The sequence below is a fragment of the Nannospalax galili genome, unplaced genomic scaffold (genome assembly GCF_000622305.1).
Source record: "Nannospalax galili isolate Female #2095 unplaced genomic scaffold, S.galili_v1.0 scaffold809, whole genome shotgun sequence".
NCBI classification, from domain to species: Eukaryota; Metazoa; Chordata; class Mammalia; order Rodentia; family Spalacidae; genus Nannospalax; species Nannospalax galili.
Genome location: NW_008360015.1, coordinates 122,353 through 138,747, shown reverse-complemented (window position 1 = coordinate 138,747; position 16,395 = coordinate 122,353). Strand labels below are relative to the sequence as shown.

At 45.1% G+C, this 16,395-nt stretch overlaps 1 protein-coding gene across 6 annotated transcripts; it reads left to right on the top strand.

Moving 5' to 3' along the window:
- Positions 1 to 253: 253 nt before the first annotated feature.
- Positions 254 to 15,814, top strand: Zdhhc4 (zinc finger DHHC-type containing 4). Of its 6 annotated transcripts, none has more exons than XM_017795830.2 (7): positions 266 to 313; positions 4,545 to 4,668; positions 6,601 to 6,674; positions 7,608 to 7,786; positions 10,125 to 10,250; positions 11,261 to 11,394; positions 15,455 to 15,814. In XM_017795830.2, exons 2-7 carry the CDS (start codon positions 4,552 to 4,554, stop codon positions 15,743 to 15,745), a joined length of 921 nt encoding a protein of 306 aa, XP_017651319.1. In that variant the 5' UTR covers positions 266 to 313; positions 4,545 to 4,551; the 3' UTR covers positions 15,746 to 15,814. The 6 variants fall into 6 exon arrangements, with proteins under 6 accessions (XP_029414994.1, XP_017651319.1, XP_008822220.1 ...); XM_008823998.3 differs by having other exon boundaries at positions 11,150 to 11,394; XM_029559133.1 differs by having other exon boundaries at positions 293 to 313; positions 4,545 to 4,645; positions 11,150 to 11,394.
- Positions 15,815 to 16,395: the final 581 nt, after the last annotated feature.

Genomic DNA, 16,395 nt, shown 5'->3' with positions numbered 1-16,395 from the left:
AGGAGATAATGAGCAAAATTCATTACATACATATAGAAAACTGTCAAGTAATAGAGGGAAGAAGAGAAAATGAACAAGAAAAAGAAAAAAGGTTTCGCTTACAGGCTACTCTCGACGTAGGAGGAATCCAGAAAATGAGAAAAGAGAAATAAAAGTAAAACAACATAATAAAATAAAACTCCACTTAACAGCTACCCGCCGACGGCTCACCTCCGCCGGAAGTCACCAGAACGCGGTTTGTGATGACGTCACACACGCACCGGAAGTTACCGCGAGCGCCCGCTGGGAGAGGCTGGCTCTTGGCCGGCTCCGGGTAAGGCAGTCCACACGGGTTCTATGACATCCCAGCTGCACCGGGGCCCCATCTTCGAACCTCCCCTGTTGTGTGTGGGGCCACAGTCCTCTCTGCTCCTCCTGCACCCCGCTTCCGGTGCCCCCTGCTAGTCGCCCGTGCTCCTGGCCTTCACTTCCGGGCTTGCGAGTCCATTAACACTGGCGTCTCCCTACCTGCTACAGAGTGTCCCTATCTCCTCTGGAGCCTGCTGCCGTGGGGATCTTGGTGTGGGATGGGCTCCATCCACAACCAGTCTTTCCAGGTCCCTCACAGCTGCAGATTCTCTGTCCCTCTTTGTGCAGAGACTTTGGATATAATGTTATCTAGAAAGTGTCCGGCAAGGGAAAAACTAAAGCCAGGACTGCATGTAGGCAACCTCGCCCTGTGTCCAGTCTCGTGTGCGCCCCATGGATAATGATAGGAACAGTGACAGCGCTAGAGAAAATAGACCCAAAGCTACTGACTTTTCATTTTTTATTTTCTAGTTAGCTGTTTCTTCCAAAATATATAGGAGCTGGGCTTGGTGACGGACACCTTTAATGCCATCAGTGGGGAGGCAGAGGCAGGTGGATCTCTGTGAGATTGAGGCCAGCCTGGTCTACATACCATGTTGGAAGCAGGACTAGAGGATATATGAGTTAAGAGTATTTTAGTCTTTGCTGTCTCCTATAGCAACAGAGTACGAAGAGCCATGGCCAAATAGTTTTTATATTTATTAGCACAAGAATAATGAACACAATATATAACGCAGTCACAAACAAGCCAATTTGGGTAGTCATCAATTTAGCAGTTTAGTTCAATCATAAGCTCTACTCTGTCTATTGCTCTTTCTCCCGGGGATCTCACCAGTCACAAGTTCCAGCGGTGAGTGTAGCTCGTGGCTGATGCAAGTTCGACGGCCTCCACGATGGGGAGAGTTCGGAGACCCAACCCGGTCTGGTCTGGAGGTGGCGAGAGGATCTGTGGGCAGCAGCTGTTCTTGCCTCCGTCAGATACGCTGAGGACTGGCCTCTGAGCTCTACTTATATGGAGAGTTTGACGTCATTGCTGACGTAGTCTCTCAATAAGCTGCTGTTGAGTAGTTCAATAAGCAGGTGTCTGGTTGGCTGGTCCCCTGGAGCTTATCACTAGCTAACATGCCTAAGTTTCTGTTCCTAAGTTCATGTCACAATTCATAATTTCACACATTTCATAATTTCATAATTCTTATAGATTATTCAATAATCACACATTCTAAAGCAATTCCACCTTGTTCATGTACTCTATTACAGAATTTACATTTCTGCTCCTGACAGTACCGAATTCCAGACGGGTTTGGGCTACAGGGAGACCCTGTCTCAACACACAAACCTTCAAAAAGGAAAAAGTCTATCCACAGAGGTGGTACAGAGTCCTATACTACCATACCCTAAACCACAGTGTGTCCCACCCTGACACGTGCTCTAGTATTGTGTGAATGTTACACCTGTTTTCACAGCCAGTTCCAGCCTCCTGGAGTAACTGTGTCACCAGGTTTGCGTGTAGATGCACATCACTGCCCAAGAGGACCTGCTGTCTGAATCTGTGAATGTTGGAAAGAGGGATGTAGGCAGGAGACCTTTCCTTACCTGTGAGAATCGGTGCACTTTGTTTCCTCTCTTTGTTGCAAATAGTTTCTTGTTTAAGTATCTCATTTGGAATTCTGGCCCAACATCCATTTATTCTCTCCCCTTCCCCCTTCCTTCCTTTGGACAGGGTCTCCCTGTAGCTTCAGCTGACCTGGAACTCACTAGCTGGCCTTGAACTCACAGAGATATGCCTTCCTCTGTCTCCGGAGTGCTAGGATTAGAAGTGTGGACACGTGACTCCATTTCAAATTTCTTAACACAGGACTGTGTGTGTATTTTACTCTGGTTGTCCTGGGTGATCCTTGACATTGTGGTCATTGATCTGCTTAATAGGTCGTGATACCTGATGTGGGGATAGAGCCCCTGACTCCCATTAGGATGATGATGGGGTCACCAGGTTCTTCTGGGTACTTTGTCAGTGTCTATGTTAATATTTAAGGAAGTAAAAGAAGGGATTGTTGCTGGTTACATGGTGGCCCATGTAAGCTTTTAGTCCTAGCACTCTGGAGGCAGAAGCAGGAAGGTCTCTGTGAGTTGGAGGCCAACCTGCTGTACATAGTGAATTCCAGGCTAACCAGTACTATACATTGAGACCCTGTCTCAAACAGCGGGGAGGGGCTCTAGCTGGGACATAGCTCAGTGGTAAGAGCAACTTTGCAAGCATGAACATCTGTTCAGTTCCCAGCACCTGTATAAAAGGTTGAGTGTGCCTATTTTTCTACATGTACCTGTTTTGTTTGTTTGTTTGTTTGTTTGTTTTGTCTTTTTGAGACAGGGTCTCCCCATAGCCCCAGCTGGCCTGGGACTCACTATGTAGATCAGGCTGGCCTTGAACTCACAGAGATCCACTTGCCTCTGCCTCCTGAGTACTGGGAATAAAGGCCACCATGCCCAGCTTTGTTAAAGTTTCTGTTTGTTTGTTTGTTTTTGGGGTTTTTTTTTTTTTTGGTCTTTTTGAGGGCTGCATGTACCTGTAACTCTAGTGCTAAGGACGAGAGTCAAGAGGATCACTGTGGCTTGATGGTAGCCACCCTAGCAAAAAACCCGGTGAGCTCCAATTTTAGCAAAAGACCTTGTCTCAAGGGAATAAGGTGGAGTGTGACAGGAGGACACTTGATAAGTGTGCACATAGGTAGACACCAAAGAAGATAAATAGTAAAATAAAACAGACCTTCCCAGATCTTAATTAAAAAAACAAAACAAAACACTGGAGTAGTGGTGCATGCACACCTTTAATCCTAGTACATGGGAGGCAGAGGCAAGTGGATCTCTGAGTTTGAGGCCAACCTAGTCTACATAGTAATTTACAGGTTAGCCTGGGTTGCATACCCCACCTCAAAAATAAAAAACTTGAGTGTAGTGTGCGTGCCAGTAGTTTCAATATGAGGGAGGCACAGACAGATCTCTAGGGCTTGCTATCTAGCCAGTCTAACTGAATCAGTGAGAGAGCTTCTCTCAAAACAAGGTGAAGGAGGGCTGTGGTAGTGGCTCATTGATATAAGACTTGCCTCACATACACGAAGCCTCTGGTTCAATCCCCGATACTTCCAGGGGGCAAAAAATCATTGCCTTGATGTTGTCTTCATAGTATGTTTGGGCTGTAGAGATGGCTCAGTGGGTGAAGTGCTTGCACTGTAAGTGTGAGTGCCTGCATTTGAATCCCCAGAACCATGTAAAAACTGGATACAATAGTGTGTACATATGAAATACCAGTGTATTTCACAGTACAATGGGAGGCAGACACAGGAGAGTCCCTAGAACATATGGGCTAGCTAGCCTGGCATGCACAGCAGCAAACAAAAGAGACCCGGTGTGAAACAAGGTAGAAGGTGAGGCCCACCACCTGAGCTGGTCCTCTTGACCATGTATGTGCTGTGGAATGCATGTTCCTGCACTCACATGAGCACATAGATTTGTTTATGAGTGTGTTGCCTGCATGTATATAAATGCACCTGCCATGCAATACCCAAGGAGGTCAAAGGAGGGCATTGGATCCCCTGGAACTGGAGTTATATAGGATTGTTAGGTGCTATGTGGGTGCTGGGAACTAAACCTGGGTCTTCTGTAAGAGCAGCCAGTGCTCTTAACTGCTGAGCCGTCTTTCCAACCACTGTTTTTTTTTGTTTGTTTGTTTGTTTGTTTGTTTTGTTTTGTTTAAATTAAGATGGAGAGTATATGCGGAAGACACCTGACATTGACCTCTGCCCTGAGCATACACATGCATGTGCATCTATATGTATGCTCACTTGCAGACACACACACATACACACACAACCCAGAAACACACTTAATGATAGGAAAAGAATCCGTTGCTATGAGGAAAGAAGTTAGATGCATTAGAACTTGTAGGCCCCAAAGATAGTCCACAATGTTCATCTTGACGATGGACTAATGTCCAGTGATCTAGGGGTGGACCTGGAACATGGGATCATATTCAGTGTCCAGGTCCTTCTGGGAGGCCCATTGAAAGTAGGGCTTTGGCGTGTGCCTGAGGATCACTGAATTCTGCTTTGGAAGCTGTTGGGGGCAGTTGATATCTAAGGTACATGCTGTAGGATGAATTCTTCAGCAGCAGCTAGTCACAGGTCTCTGTTCCTTTGCAGCCCCAGCATGGACTTCCTGGTTCTCTTCCTATTCTACCTGGCCTTTGTACTGATGGGTGTTGTTATGATCTGCATCTGCACCAAAACCCAGCGTTTGAAAGGTCTGGTCCTGGGAGGAGCACAGGTAGCAATGGCCCTTGCTTTCACTGCTTTGACTACTGTGCTAGGTGTTAGTCTGAAAGACTCATGGGCCCAGGTGTTGTAAGACAGGCCTATAATCCCAACGGGTGGGACATTGAGGCAGGAGGATTGAAAATTTCAGGCCAGCCTGAGCTACATTTGCTTTGAGATAAGTGGCATTCTTAAGGCTGGCTATGTAACTGTGTAATATCTGCAGTTGGGCAGGCATATGAGTAGCATTTGCTTAGACATGCCTGGTGGATATATGAACAGAAATCTCTCCATCTTCTTTTGGGGGGACAGAGAGCCAAATTGGAGCAAGCAGTCCATGAGAGGTTGACTTGAGAGGAACCTGGGCTAATGCCCAGTAATCCTTGGTAGATCCTGAGCATAGGATGAAACCCAGGGCAAAGGAATGAGCAGCATTCATCATCATCCCTAAACCTCTGCTTGCCTCCTTTTCTCCAAAGGCCCTGATGGCCACATTCTTTTTTAGCCGTTAGTTAGTTAGTTAGTTAGTTAGTTAGTTAGTTAGTTAGTTAGTTAATTTTTTGACACTGGGCCTCACTCTGTACCCCTGACTGACCTAGAACTCACTATGTGGAGCTGGAGAGATGACTCAGTGGTTAAGAGCAGTGACTGCTCTTGCAGAGGACCTGGGTTTGAGTCCCAGCACCCACATGGCAGCTAACAACCATTCACAACTCTAGTTCTAGGGCATCCAATGCCTTCTTCTGACCAAGGGCATTGCACCTGTGTTGTGCAATGCCCATGGAGGACAGAAGAAGCTGTCGGATCCCCTGGAATTGGAGTTACAGACAGTTGTTAGCTGCCATGTGGGTGCTGAGATTCAAACCCTGGGTCTTCTGCAAGAGCAGTCAGTGTTCTTAACCACTGAGCCATCTCTTCAGCCCCATAAAGTTTTTTTTTTTTTTTTAAAGAACTCATTATGTATATCAGGCTGGCCTGGAAGTTACAGAGATCCACCTTACTGCCTCCTGAGTGCTGGGATGACAGATGTGTGACACCATGCCCAACACTTTTTAAAGAAGATGTTTTTATGTGTATGTATGAGTGCCTGTATGTATGTATGTATGTATGTATGTATGTATGTATGTATGTATGTATAGCATGTGTATGCCCAGTGCCAGCAGAGACCAGAAGTGTGTGTTGAATCCCCTGGAATTGGAATTACAGGTGGTTGTGAGTTCCCATTAGGGTACTGGGAACCTAAACTGAGTCCTTTTCAAGAGTAGCCAGTGCCCTTAGCTGCTGAGTCATCTCTCTAGCCCCTGACAAGTACATTCTTTGTGGTCAAGATAGAAACTGAGCAACTGTTTATACTTCCTACAGTCCCAGCACTAGGAGGCTGAGATAGGAGGGTCACAAATTCCAAGCCACCTTGGGCTACTTAGTGAGACTCTGTCCTAAAACAAAGAGGGGGGTGCTAGGGAGATGACTCAGTGGTTATAAGTACTTGTCATGCAAGTGTGAGAACTGGCATTCTGATCCCCAGCACCCACATAAATTCTGGGTGTGTGGCCTGCCTGTAATCCCAGTGCTTGACAGGTAGATAGAGGTGATCTCTGGAGCCAACTAGATAGCAAGACTAGCCAAATTAGCAAGCTCTGGGGTCCAGTGAGAGACCCTACATCAATGAATAAAGTAGAAAGTGACTGAGGAAGACACCCAGTATCAACCTCTGACCTACACATGCATGCACACACACACACACACACACACACACAATGGCATGAGATAGTGTCAGAGGAAGACTGGTAAAAGAAAGTCTTCTTTCTTTTTCTCTCTTAGATTGCATCTCTGTCCATATAAGGAAACAGAATCTAGAATCAACGTTGCCAGTTGCCTTTGGAAAATCTGGTGTTCCAGGGTGAGGGGATGGGAAGTGAAACTGAACTTTTTCTTTTGGTTTCAGATGTGCTCCTGTGTAGTTCCGCAGCCCCTGCAGAGGGCTGTGCAGAGACTCCTCCACCACCTCTTCCACACACGGTATTCGTAGCTCCAAGTTGAAACATGGCCCCTCTTTTTAGACATGATGATAAATGTTGCTTTTCTGTAGCTTCAGGAAGCTTTTTGTGGTTTCCAGCATGGTAAGGGGAAGGATGCTCAAAGTTTTGAGAGCCCTGGGTTTGGAATTTCTCCTTATGGGTCATCTATCATTTGTCCTTGGTGTTGTAGCATGCCTATTTATTTATTTATTATTATTATTTATTTATTGGTTTGAACTGGGGACCTTATGCATGCATATCTGGCAAGCCCTCTACCTCTACCACTGAACTATGTCCCAGCCCAACATGGCCACATTTTTTGTTTTGTTCTTTTTGAGACAGAGTCTTCCTGTAGCCCCAGCTGACCTAGAATTCACTATGTAGACCAGGCTGGCCTTGATCTCACAGAGATCCACCTGCCTCTGCCTCCCTAGTGTTGGGATTAAAGGAGTGCACCACCACATTTGGCTTATCTTTTAAAAATGTTTTATTTATTTATTTTTTATGTGTATGAGTGTTTTGCTGGCACGTATGTGAGTGCACCACATGTGTTGAGTGCCCACTGAGGCCAGGAGAGAATGTTGGATCCCTTGGAACTGGAGTTACAGGCAATTTTGAGCAGCCACGGGTGCCGGGAACCGAACCTGGGTCATCTGCAATAGCAGCAAGTCCTCTTAAACCATTAAACCATCCCTCCAGCCCCATTATTTATTTATCTTTTTTTTGAGAGTCTTACTATATAGCCCTGGGTGGTCTCAAACTCAAGGCAACCCTCCTATCTCATCCTTCCCACTACTGAGATTACAGTTGTGTGCTACCCTGCTGGGTCCTTATTTAACTTGTAAAGGAGATAGTCACCCTTGGTCCTTAGCTTTGTGTGATTTCTTCCTGGAGCTGCCCTGCGAGTAAGCCAGCCGTGTGCACTTCCATCCAGCAACCATGCCTTCGTTGTCCTGCACCTGGTCTTACAAGGGCTGGTTTATTCTGAGTACACCTGGGAAGTATTCAGCTACTGCCAAGGGCTGGAGTTCTCTCTGCACTACCTTCTTCTGCCATACCTGCTGCTGACTGTGAACCTGGTTTTCTTCACACTAACTTGTTCAGCCAATCCTGGTAAGTCAAATGATAGGCTAGTGGTAGCTCAGGCGTTGTGCTGCTAGCGCCCAAAATAAGTAGTGGCTCCCTAAGAAGAGAGCAAGGATGCCACTGTAGCTTTTTCATTATCTTCCAGTTTTGAGTGCTTTCTAATTTATTTTTGGTTTTTTGCCCATGGGTTAAAGTTTCTAATATGCACACTAGTTTAAATTTTTCTTACATATTTTCTTTATTTTGAGATGGTCTTGCTGTGTGTCTCAGGATGACCTTGAACTTGTGGTCCTCCCACTTCTGCCCTCCATGTGCTGGGATCACAGGCATGCGCTCCTATACAGGCTTTAATGCCTCTTTTTAGTTTTTCAAACTTTCACTTAATTGCATCATGTAGAGCTGTGTTTAGTATGACACTACTTCCTTTTTAATTCTTTTTATTTTTAATTGTTTATGTCTGTGTGTCTCTGTGTGTATACCTGCACATGAGTGGAGTGCCCTTGGAAATGGAAGAGGGTGTTGGATCCCCTGGAGCTGGAGTTCCTGGACATGGGTGCTAGGAACTGAACTCCGGTCTTCTACAGGACCAGCAAGCACTTTTAACTACTGAGTCACCTCCCCAGTGGGCCCCATGCTCTTGCACTGCCTCCTTTTAAGTCTTTCATTATATGTGGGAATGTGGTCAGTTTTTGTAGATGCTCTCCGTGAGCTTGAAAAGAGCTCTTCCTTTCTAGCTTTTGAGTACAGAGAACCAAAAGTTCATCACATCGTTTGTTATGTCTATTCTAATCATGTGTGTGTATGTGTAAGTATATACAAATGTGTGTGCATGTGGAAGGCTAGAGGGCAGCCCTAGGTGACATTCCTCAGGTATGTTTTGCCGAGAGAGAGAGAGAGAGAGAGAGAGAGAGAGAGAGAGAGAGTCTCTCACTGGTTTGGAACTCATCTGTACTTTATCACTTGTATTTCTTTTTAAAAGATTTACTTTTGGGGCTGGAGAGATGGCTCAGTGGTTAAGAACACTGAATGTTCTTGCAGAAGACCTGGGTTCGAATCCCAGCACCCACACAGCAGCTAACAACTGTCCATAACTCCAGTTCCAGGAGATCTGACAGCCTCTTCTGTCTTCCTCGGACATTGCACGACACGGGTGCACCTACTTATACACAGACAATATATCCATACACATAAAATAAAAATAATAAATATTTAAATAAAAAAAAGAGTGCCTGCCTCTGCCTCCCATGTGCTCGGACTACAGGCATGCACCATCATACCTGGCTCAACCCAATTGTTTTAAAAGTATTCTTTTAAATTTTTTGCCCTGAAGTACCAGAAACCTAAGTGTTGAATGGGTAAATGCCATAAACACACAGAGTAGAATATTATTCAGCCCTAAAAACGAAGAGGGGACTATGGATGTAGCTCACTGGTAGAACAATTGCCTAGCATGCATGAAGCTCTGGGTTCAATTTCTGGTACTACAGAACAAAACAAGAAGATAATACAGTACAAACTCAGGCTACAGCATTCCTGAACTGTGAAAACGCAGTGCTGCTCTAAGAAGACAGATACAAAAAGCCACAAATTACATAGCTTCATTTCTTTAAAGATTTTATTTACATATATTTTATGAATGTTTTGCCTGTATGTATGTAAGTACACCATGTATGTGCAATGCCTGCGGAGGCCAGACCTGGAGTTACAGATAGATAGTTGTTAGCTACCATGTGGGTGCTGGGAACCGAACCTCTGAAAAAACAATTGTTGCTGTTAACCACCAAGCCATCTCTCCAGCTCCTGTATGTGCTTTAAATGGGTGAACTTAAAAAAGGTTGGTAGGGGCTGGAGAGATGGCTCAGTGCTTAAGAACACTGGCTGTTCTTACAGAAGACCTGGGTTCAAATCCCAGCACCCACATGGCAGCTAACAACTGTCCATAACTCCAGTTCCAGGGGATCCAACAGCCTCTTCTGTCCTCCTTGGGCATTTCATGACACGGGTGTACTTACCTACGTGGCCATTGCACAACATGGGTCACTTACCTACATGCAGGCAATACATGCATACACATAAAATAAAAATAATAAATAAGGCCGGGCATGGTGGCACACAGCTTTAATCCCAGCACTTGGGAGGCAGAGGCAGGCAGATCTGTGAGTTCAAGGCCAGCCTGGTGTACATAGTGAGTTCCAGGCCAGCTGGGGCTACAAGGAGACCCTGTCTCAAAAAGACCAAAAAAAAAATAATAATAAATAAAAATTTAAAAACCAGTTGGTAGCAGTGTTAGCTGCGTGGTGTTGGGCAGGTTTTGTGAGCATCCATTCAACCACAGTGCTTGGAACTGACATTCATCCCTTCTTAGGCACCATAACGAAAGCAAACGAATTACTACTTCTGCAAGTCTATGAATTTGATGAAATGATGTTTCCAAAGAATGCAAGGTGCTTCACTTGTGACTTAAGGAAGCCAGCCCGATCCAAACACTGCAGTGAGTATGGCTCTCCAGTGATCTCCCCAGCACACACATGGGCCCTATCTGCAAGAGAAAACCCACAAACCCAGGCACAGTATAAGCATTCTTCAAAGTTTTCCAATACTGCAGAGAATACCAAAACATTTCCCTTCACACATCCACACTAATGATTGGATAATAATTGACTGAAATGGGACTACAGGCTGTACAATGCATGCCTAGCATGTGCTAGACCCTGGCTTCATTCCCAGAAAAGGAAAGGAAAGAATTGACTAAAACAGCCTGTCTATATTGTCATTTCACGATTTGTGCCACTTAGTGTTCACATTGAATTCAATTTTGCATAAATTGAAAGACAAGTTTTTCAATGTCAACAAACTATTCTTTGAGATTTTTCTTGTCCCCACTCAGTGCTCAGTTCCCACATGGGCCTGTGACTATAATAGTGCACACTACAGTTCTTTTTAAAACACATGTGCATATGTGTTATGAGTGTGTATGGAGGCCAGAGGTTGACACTGGGTGTCTTCCTCAATTGCTCTCCACCTTGTATGTGAGACTTGGTCTTTCACTTGAACCCAGAGCTCAGTGATTCAGCTAGTCAAGCTAGCCAGAGTGCTACAGGGATCCCTTGTCTCTGTCTCCTGCCTGCTGGGATTATAGGCGGTCATCAACCCCCCTGGCATTTTCATGGGTGCTGGGATTCCAAACTCTGGTCCTTACTCTTGCTTGGCAAGCGCTTTTATCTGCTGAGCTGTCTCCCCAGTCCCACACCCTGTAGTTCTAAAAGCTTGCTAACACTGGCTGCCCTGCCCTGAAACTGTCAGTGGTCAGTTTGTAAGTCTTAGTTTGGTGTGCCTGTTGTGATTGTCCAGTCAAGGACAAACCCAGCTGTTGTGCCCCCCTCTCTGCAGGTGTGTGTGACTGCTGTGTGCACCGATTCGACCATCACTGTGTTTGGGTGAACAACTGCATTGGGGCCTGGAATACTAGGTACTTCCTTATCTACCTTTCAACATTGACAGCATCAGCTGCTACCCTGGCTATCCTGAGCACTGCATTTCTGGTCCGTCTGGTAGTGGTGTCTGACCTGTACCAAAAATCTTACATTGATGACCTTGGACAGTTCCAGGCTGTGGACACATTCTTTCTTATTCAGGTAATTTTGGATTGAGCTGTGGGGTTCAGAATCAGAAAGGAGATGTTGATTATCCATGGAAAAACACTGAGTCACTTTTTTATTCTTTTTTCTAAATATAGTATTTCTATTCTGTGAGAATTTCATACATGCATACATTATATTTTGTTTTGTTTTTTTCTGATCTTTTTGAGACAGGGTCTCTGTAGCCCCCTGGCCCTCACAGAGATCTGCCTGCCTCTGCCTCCTGAGTGCTGGATTAAAAGTGTGCACCACCATGCCTGGCTACATATATTATATTTTGACCACATTAGCCTCCACTTCTCCCCCTAACTCTTCCTAAATCCATATCCCCAACCTCCCTGCTCCCTCTCAATTTAGTGCCTTTTTTTCCCCCAATAACCCACTGAGTCCAATTTGTGCTACCTCTATACCCATGGGGCCATCCACTGGAGCATCCACCTACCAGGGACCACAGCCTTAAAGAAAACTGACTTTCCCTCCCCCAGAAGCCATCAACTGTCCATAGCGCCTCATGGGTGAGGACTCATAAGCCGTTCTCCCTCCATATTGGAATGTTGACTTGCTTGATCCTGTGCAGGCAACTATAGCTGCTGTGGGTTCATGGGTGCAATGGTCCTGTCATGTCCAAAGGACACTGTTTTGCTCCAGTCCTCCTTGACTTCTGACTCTTACAGTCTTTCTTCCCCCTCTTCTGCAATGGTCCTTAAGCCTTGGGGGACATGGTGGGGTATAGCTGTCATATTTGCGGCTGAGTGCTTTACAAACCCTTACTCTCTGCAGCTTGATCATTTGTGAGTTTCTGCATTAACCACCACCCACTGCACAAAGAAATTTCTGATGAGATTTGAGAGCTGCACCAATCTTTGGTTGTAGATAGGAAGTTAGAGGCAGTTTGATACTATGTCCATTTAGTAGGTTCTTCTCTGAGACCTGTGAGCTCCCCAGCTAGGGATTCTTGGTCCTATATTTTAATTGGTAACAAATTCTTTTTTTCAAAAAAAATTGTTTTGGTGACAGAATCTTATGTATACCAGGCTGGCCTTCAACTTCTGGTCCTCCTGCCTCTGGCAGTGCTGGGATTACATGTGTTTACTACCACACTGGGCTTATACAGAGCTAGGCAAGCATTCTACCAGCTGAGCCACATCCCTAGCCTTAATGATATAAAACTCACATCCCCCCCAAATCCACTTCTTTGTTTTTATCATTAAATTTTTTTTACTAGATTTATTTTTCTTTTATGTGTGTGAGTATTTTGCCTGGATGATATAAGTGCACCACATGTGTGCCTGATGCCCGTGGAGGCCAGAAGATGGCGTTGGATCCCCTGGAACTGGAGTTCCATTTGGTTGTTAGCTGCCATGTGAGTGCTGGGTACCAAACGCAGGTCTTCTGCGAGAGCAGCCAGTGCTCTTAACTACTGAGCCATCTCTCCAGCCCATTGTTTTTTGTTTGTTTTTATTTTTTGAGACAGGGTCTGTTTTTCAGGGCCCAGGCTGGCCTTGAACTTGCTATATAAAAAAGGATGATTTGAACTCCTGATGCTCCTGCCTCCCCCTCCTGAGTGCTAGGATTACAGGTGTGTGCCCCCATACCTGGTTCAAAATCTGACCCTTTAACATGTACAAGTCAGAGGTTTCGGGCATTCAGAGTTGTAGACCCATTGCCACTGTAGCATTTCAGAACATTGTGTTACCTCTAAAGAACACACCCTGTTCCCTCTTCCCCTAGCCCTAGTATCCATGAATCTACTTATGAATTTCCTTTAATTGGACATTTCATAGTTTCAGTTGTGTAGTAGGACCTTTGTCCTGGCTTTTTTGTAAAGTTTTCAAGGTTCATTCATGTTGTAACATGTAGCATGTACTTTATTCCCTCCAAAGGCCAAGTAATATTCTGTTATATGATAGGCATTTGACTTTTACCATTTTTAGTTGGTTTTGAGTTATGTTGCTGTGAACATTTGCATATATGTTTTGTGTGGACACATGTTTTCATTTCTTGAGGATGTACCTAGTACGTGTAGAATTGCTAGGTATGGTAATTGTATGGTAGCTCTGTGCACTGGAAAACTGGCAGACCGTTTTTCAAAGTGTCTACCATTTTCTATTCCCACAATCAGTGTTCTCTATGTCTTCTTCAATGCTTTTTATTACCTGTCTTTAAAAAATTTTTGTTTTACGGGGTTACAGTCTCACTATGTATTTCAGACTGGCTCCAATTCTCAGTCTTCCTGCCTCAGCTTCTTGACTGCTGGGAATACAGATGTGTACCATCATGCTTGGTTGGTGTAGGGTTTTGGGTATAAAAAAGTTGAGACATCTTCATTAGATCTGTCTCTTGTGACTTGTTAGTCTCCCTCATCAAGAGTTTTGAGTGGTTCTTTCTCTTCTGACTTTCAAAAATATTGAACTCTTTCTTTATTCAAAAAATTCTAAATTCTCTATCCCTAAAATAATATAAATGCAAATGATCAACAAATACTATTTGGTCTGGGGATCTAGATGGCTCAGTGGGTAAAGCACTTACCAAAGAGTGAGATCCTGAGATCCTGAGTTCAGATCCCTAGAACCCATGTAAAGCTGGGTGTGGTAGTGGATGACTATAACCTCATCACTCCTGTGGCAAGACAGAAGGCAGAGCCAGACACAGGAGGATCCCTCAGAAGCTCAAGGGCCAGTCAGCCTGGTGTATGCAGTGGCAAACAACAAAATAGAAGTTGAGAACTGATGGGATATAATCCTATGACCTCCACATGTGCACTATGCCATGCATGCCTGGATGTACAAGAACATGAGCATACACACACACACACTCACACTCACACTCTTAATAAAGATGTTCAAGAGCCAGCTGTACATCGGGTAGATTTCAATGGTAATGTTTATCACCTCTATTAATTAACATGACTTAACACTTTTAGTCCCAGCACTTGGGAGGCAGAGGCAGGAGGATCTCTGTGACTTCAAGGCCAGCCTGGTCTACAAAGTGAGTTCCAGGCCAGCCGGGGCTACAGGGAGACCCTGCCTCAAAAAGACACCCCCCCCCAAAAAAAAGATGAAATGAAAACTGAGAGCACCTGCCCTCCGGTCCTCTTCCTACCCTGGTACTGTGCTTTCCTCGTGCAGATCACATGAGCCTTATTCTTTGTTTTTCTCACTAGGCAGTGTGCCACAATCTTCAAAAACCAGTACCTGGAAACTGACTTGATTTTTAATGACTCCTTAGTATTTCATGGTATGACTGACCCAGTTTTACTCTTCCTTATGGATGAACATTGGTTTTTTTTTGGTTTTGTTTCATTTTCTGAGACAAGGTCTCACTATGTAACCCAGGCTGTCCTAAAACTTTTCATCCTTCTGAGTGCTATCACAGGTTTGTGCCACTGCCTGGCTAACTTGTTTCTTTTGGGGAGAGAGGCTATTGGAGTCAGTGCTATCCTGCACACCCTTGTACAGATTTTTGTTGGTTGGTTGGTTTCTTACAAGGCCTACCTGTAACCCCAGCTGGCCTGGAACTCACTGTATAGACCAGGCTGGCCTCAAACTCAAAGAGATCTGTCTGCCTCTCCCTCACCAGTGCTGGGATTAAGAGCATGCACCACCACACTTGGCTATTTTTGTTTCTAATAGACACTGGTTTGTCTGTGTGGCTTTTATTTTGATGAGGACTACATTCATTTATGTTGTAAATAGCTAACTGTCAAAGCATTGTGTCCTGAGTGGCCTTTCTGCCCATGTGAATACTTCATTTATCTATCAGAAAGGTCTTGCACACACTTGAATTATTCCTGGGCTGTGTGTCTCTGTTGGTTGATTCATATTTATGTTCAGTAAGTCAGATTTGGGGAAACTGATCAATGAACCCAGGGCCTGTCAATAGTTAGACAAACACTACCACTGAGCTGTATATATAGCCCTGTGGGTCAGTTTTGATGCCGGCAGGCGAGCTATAGTGGCAGCTCTGACAGATTCCACAGGATCGAGGCTGGTGGGTGCTGATGCTTGTAGGTGTCACAGTAATACTTCTTAACACCATGTGCTTTCTCTGCCCCCAGCACCTGTTCCTGACCTTCCCAAGGATCATCTTCCTGTTAGGCTTTGTCCTGGTGCTGAGCCTTCTCCTGGCCGGCTACCTGTGCTTTGTTCTATACCTGGCTGCCACCAACCAGACCACAAATGAGTGGTGCAGAGGAGACTGGGCCTGGTGCCAGCACTGCCCTCTTGGGGCCTGGTCTCCATCAGCAGAGCCCCAAGTCCACCAGAACATTCACTCCCATGGGCTTTGGAGCAACCTTCGAGAGATCTTTCTACCTGCTGCCCCATGTTATGAGAGAAAGAAGAGATAGAATGGGATATTGAATATTGTTTTTGAATATTGAATGCTTCTATTTATACATATGATACTTGTTTTCTAAGTATTGTTTGTGTTGGTTTCTGCTGTGTGAGTTGAATGGGCATTCAGTGGGGAAGTGGGCAAGAGATGCTAGGACTTGCTGAGTGTGTGGTCTCACTGGGCACTATGGCAGATTCCTCTCCTGCCTATTTTCTGTTATAAACTATTTCTTTTGGGGTCCTGGTATCAGGAATGTCAAGAGATGGCTTGTCCAAGGCTTCAAGTGACAAGAAGACCTTAGTCTATCTCACCCTACACTGGGGCACCTGAACAAGGGCCTTATAGCCCTGTTCCTGATATAAAAGAGGGTCTCAGTGACTCAACTCAGTTGTGCCCAACTGCACCCTTTCCCTAGTATGTCCCTCTCTGTTCTGATTTGTTTGTCCATTGCTGTGACAAACATGCTCACCAATACCAACTTGGGGAGGAAAGGGTTTATTCAACTTACATCTCCCAGGTCACAGTTCATCAGGGAGCCCAAGGTAAAAACTCGAGGCAGGAACCTGGAGGCAGAAGCTGGAGCACAAGCCATGGAGGAATGCTGCTTACTGGCTTGCTCCCCCAGGTGTGTCAAGTTGACACTAAAGCTACCCAGCACAATTG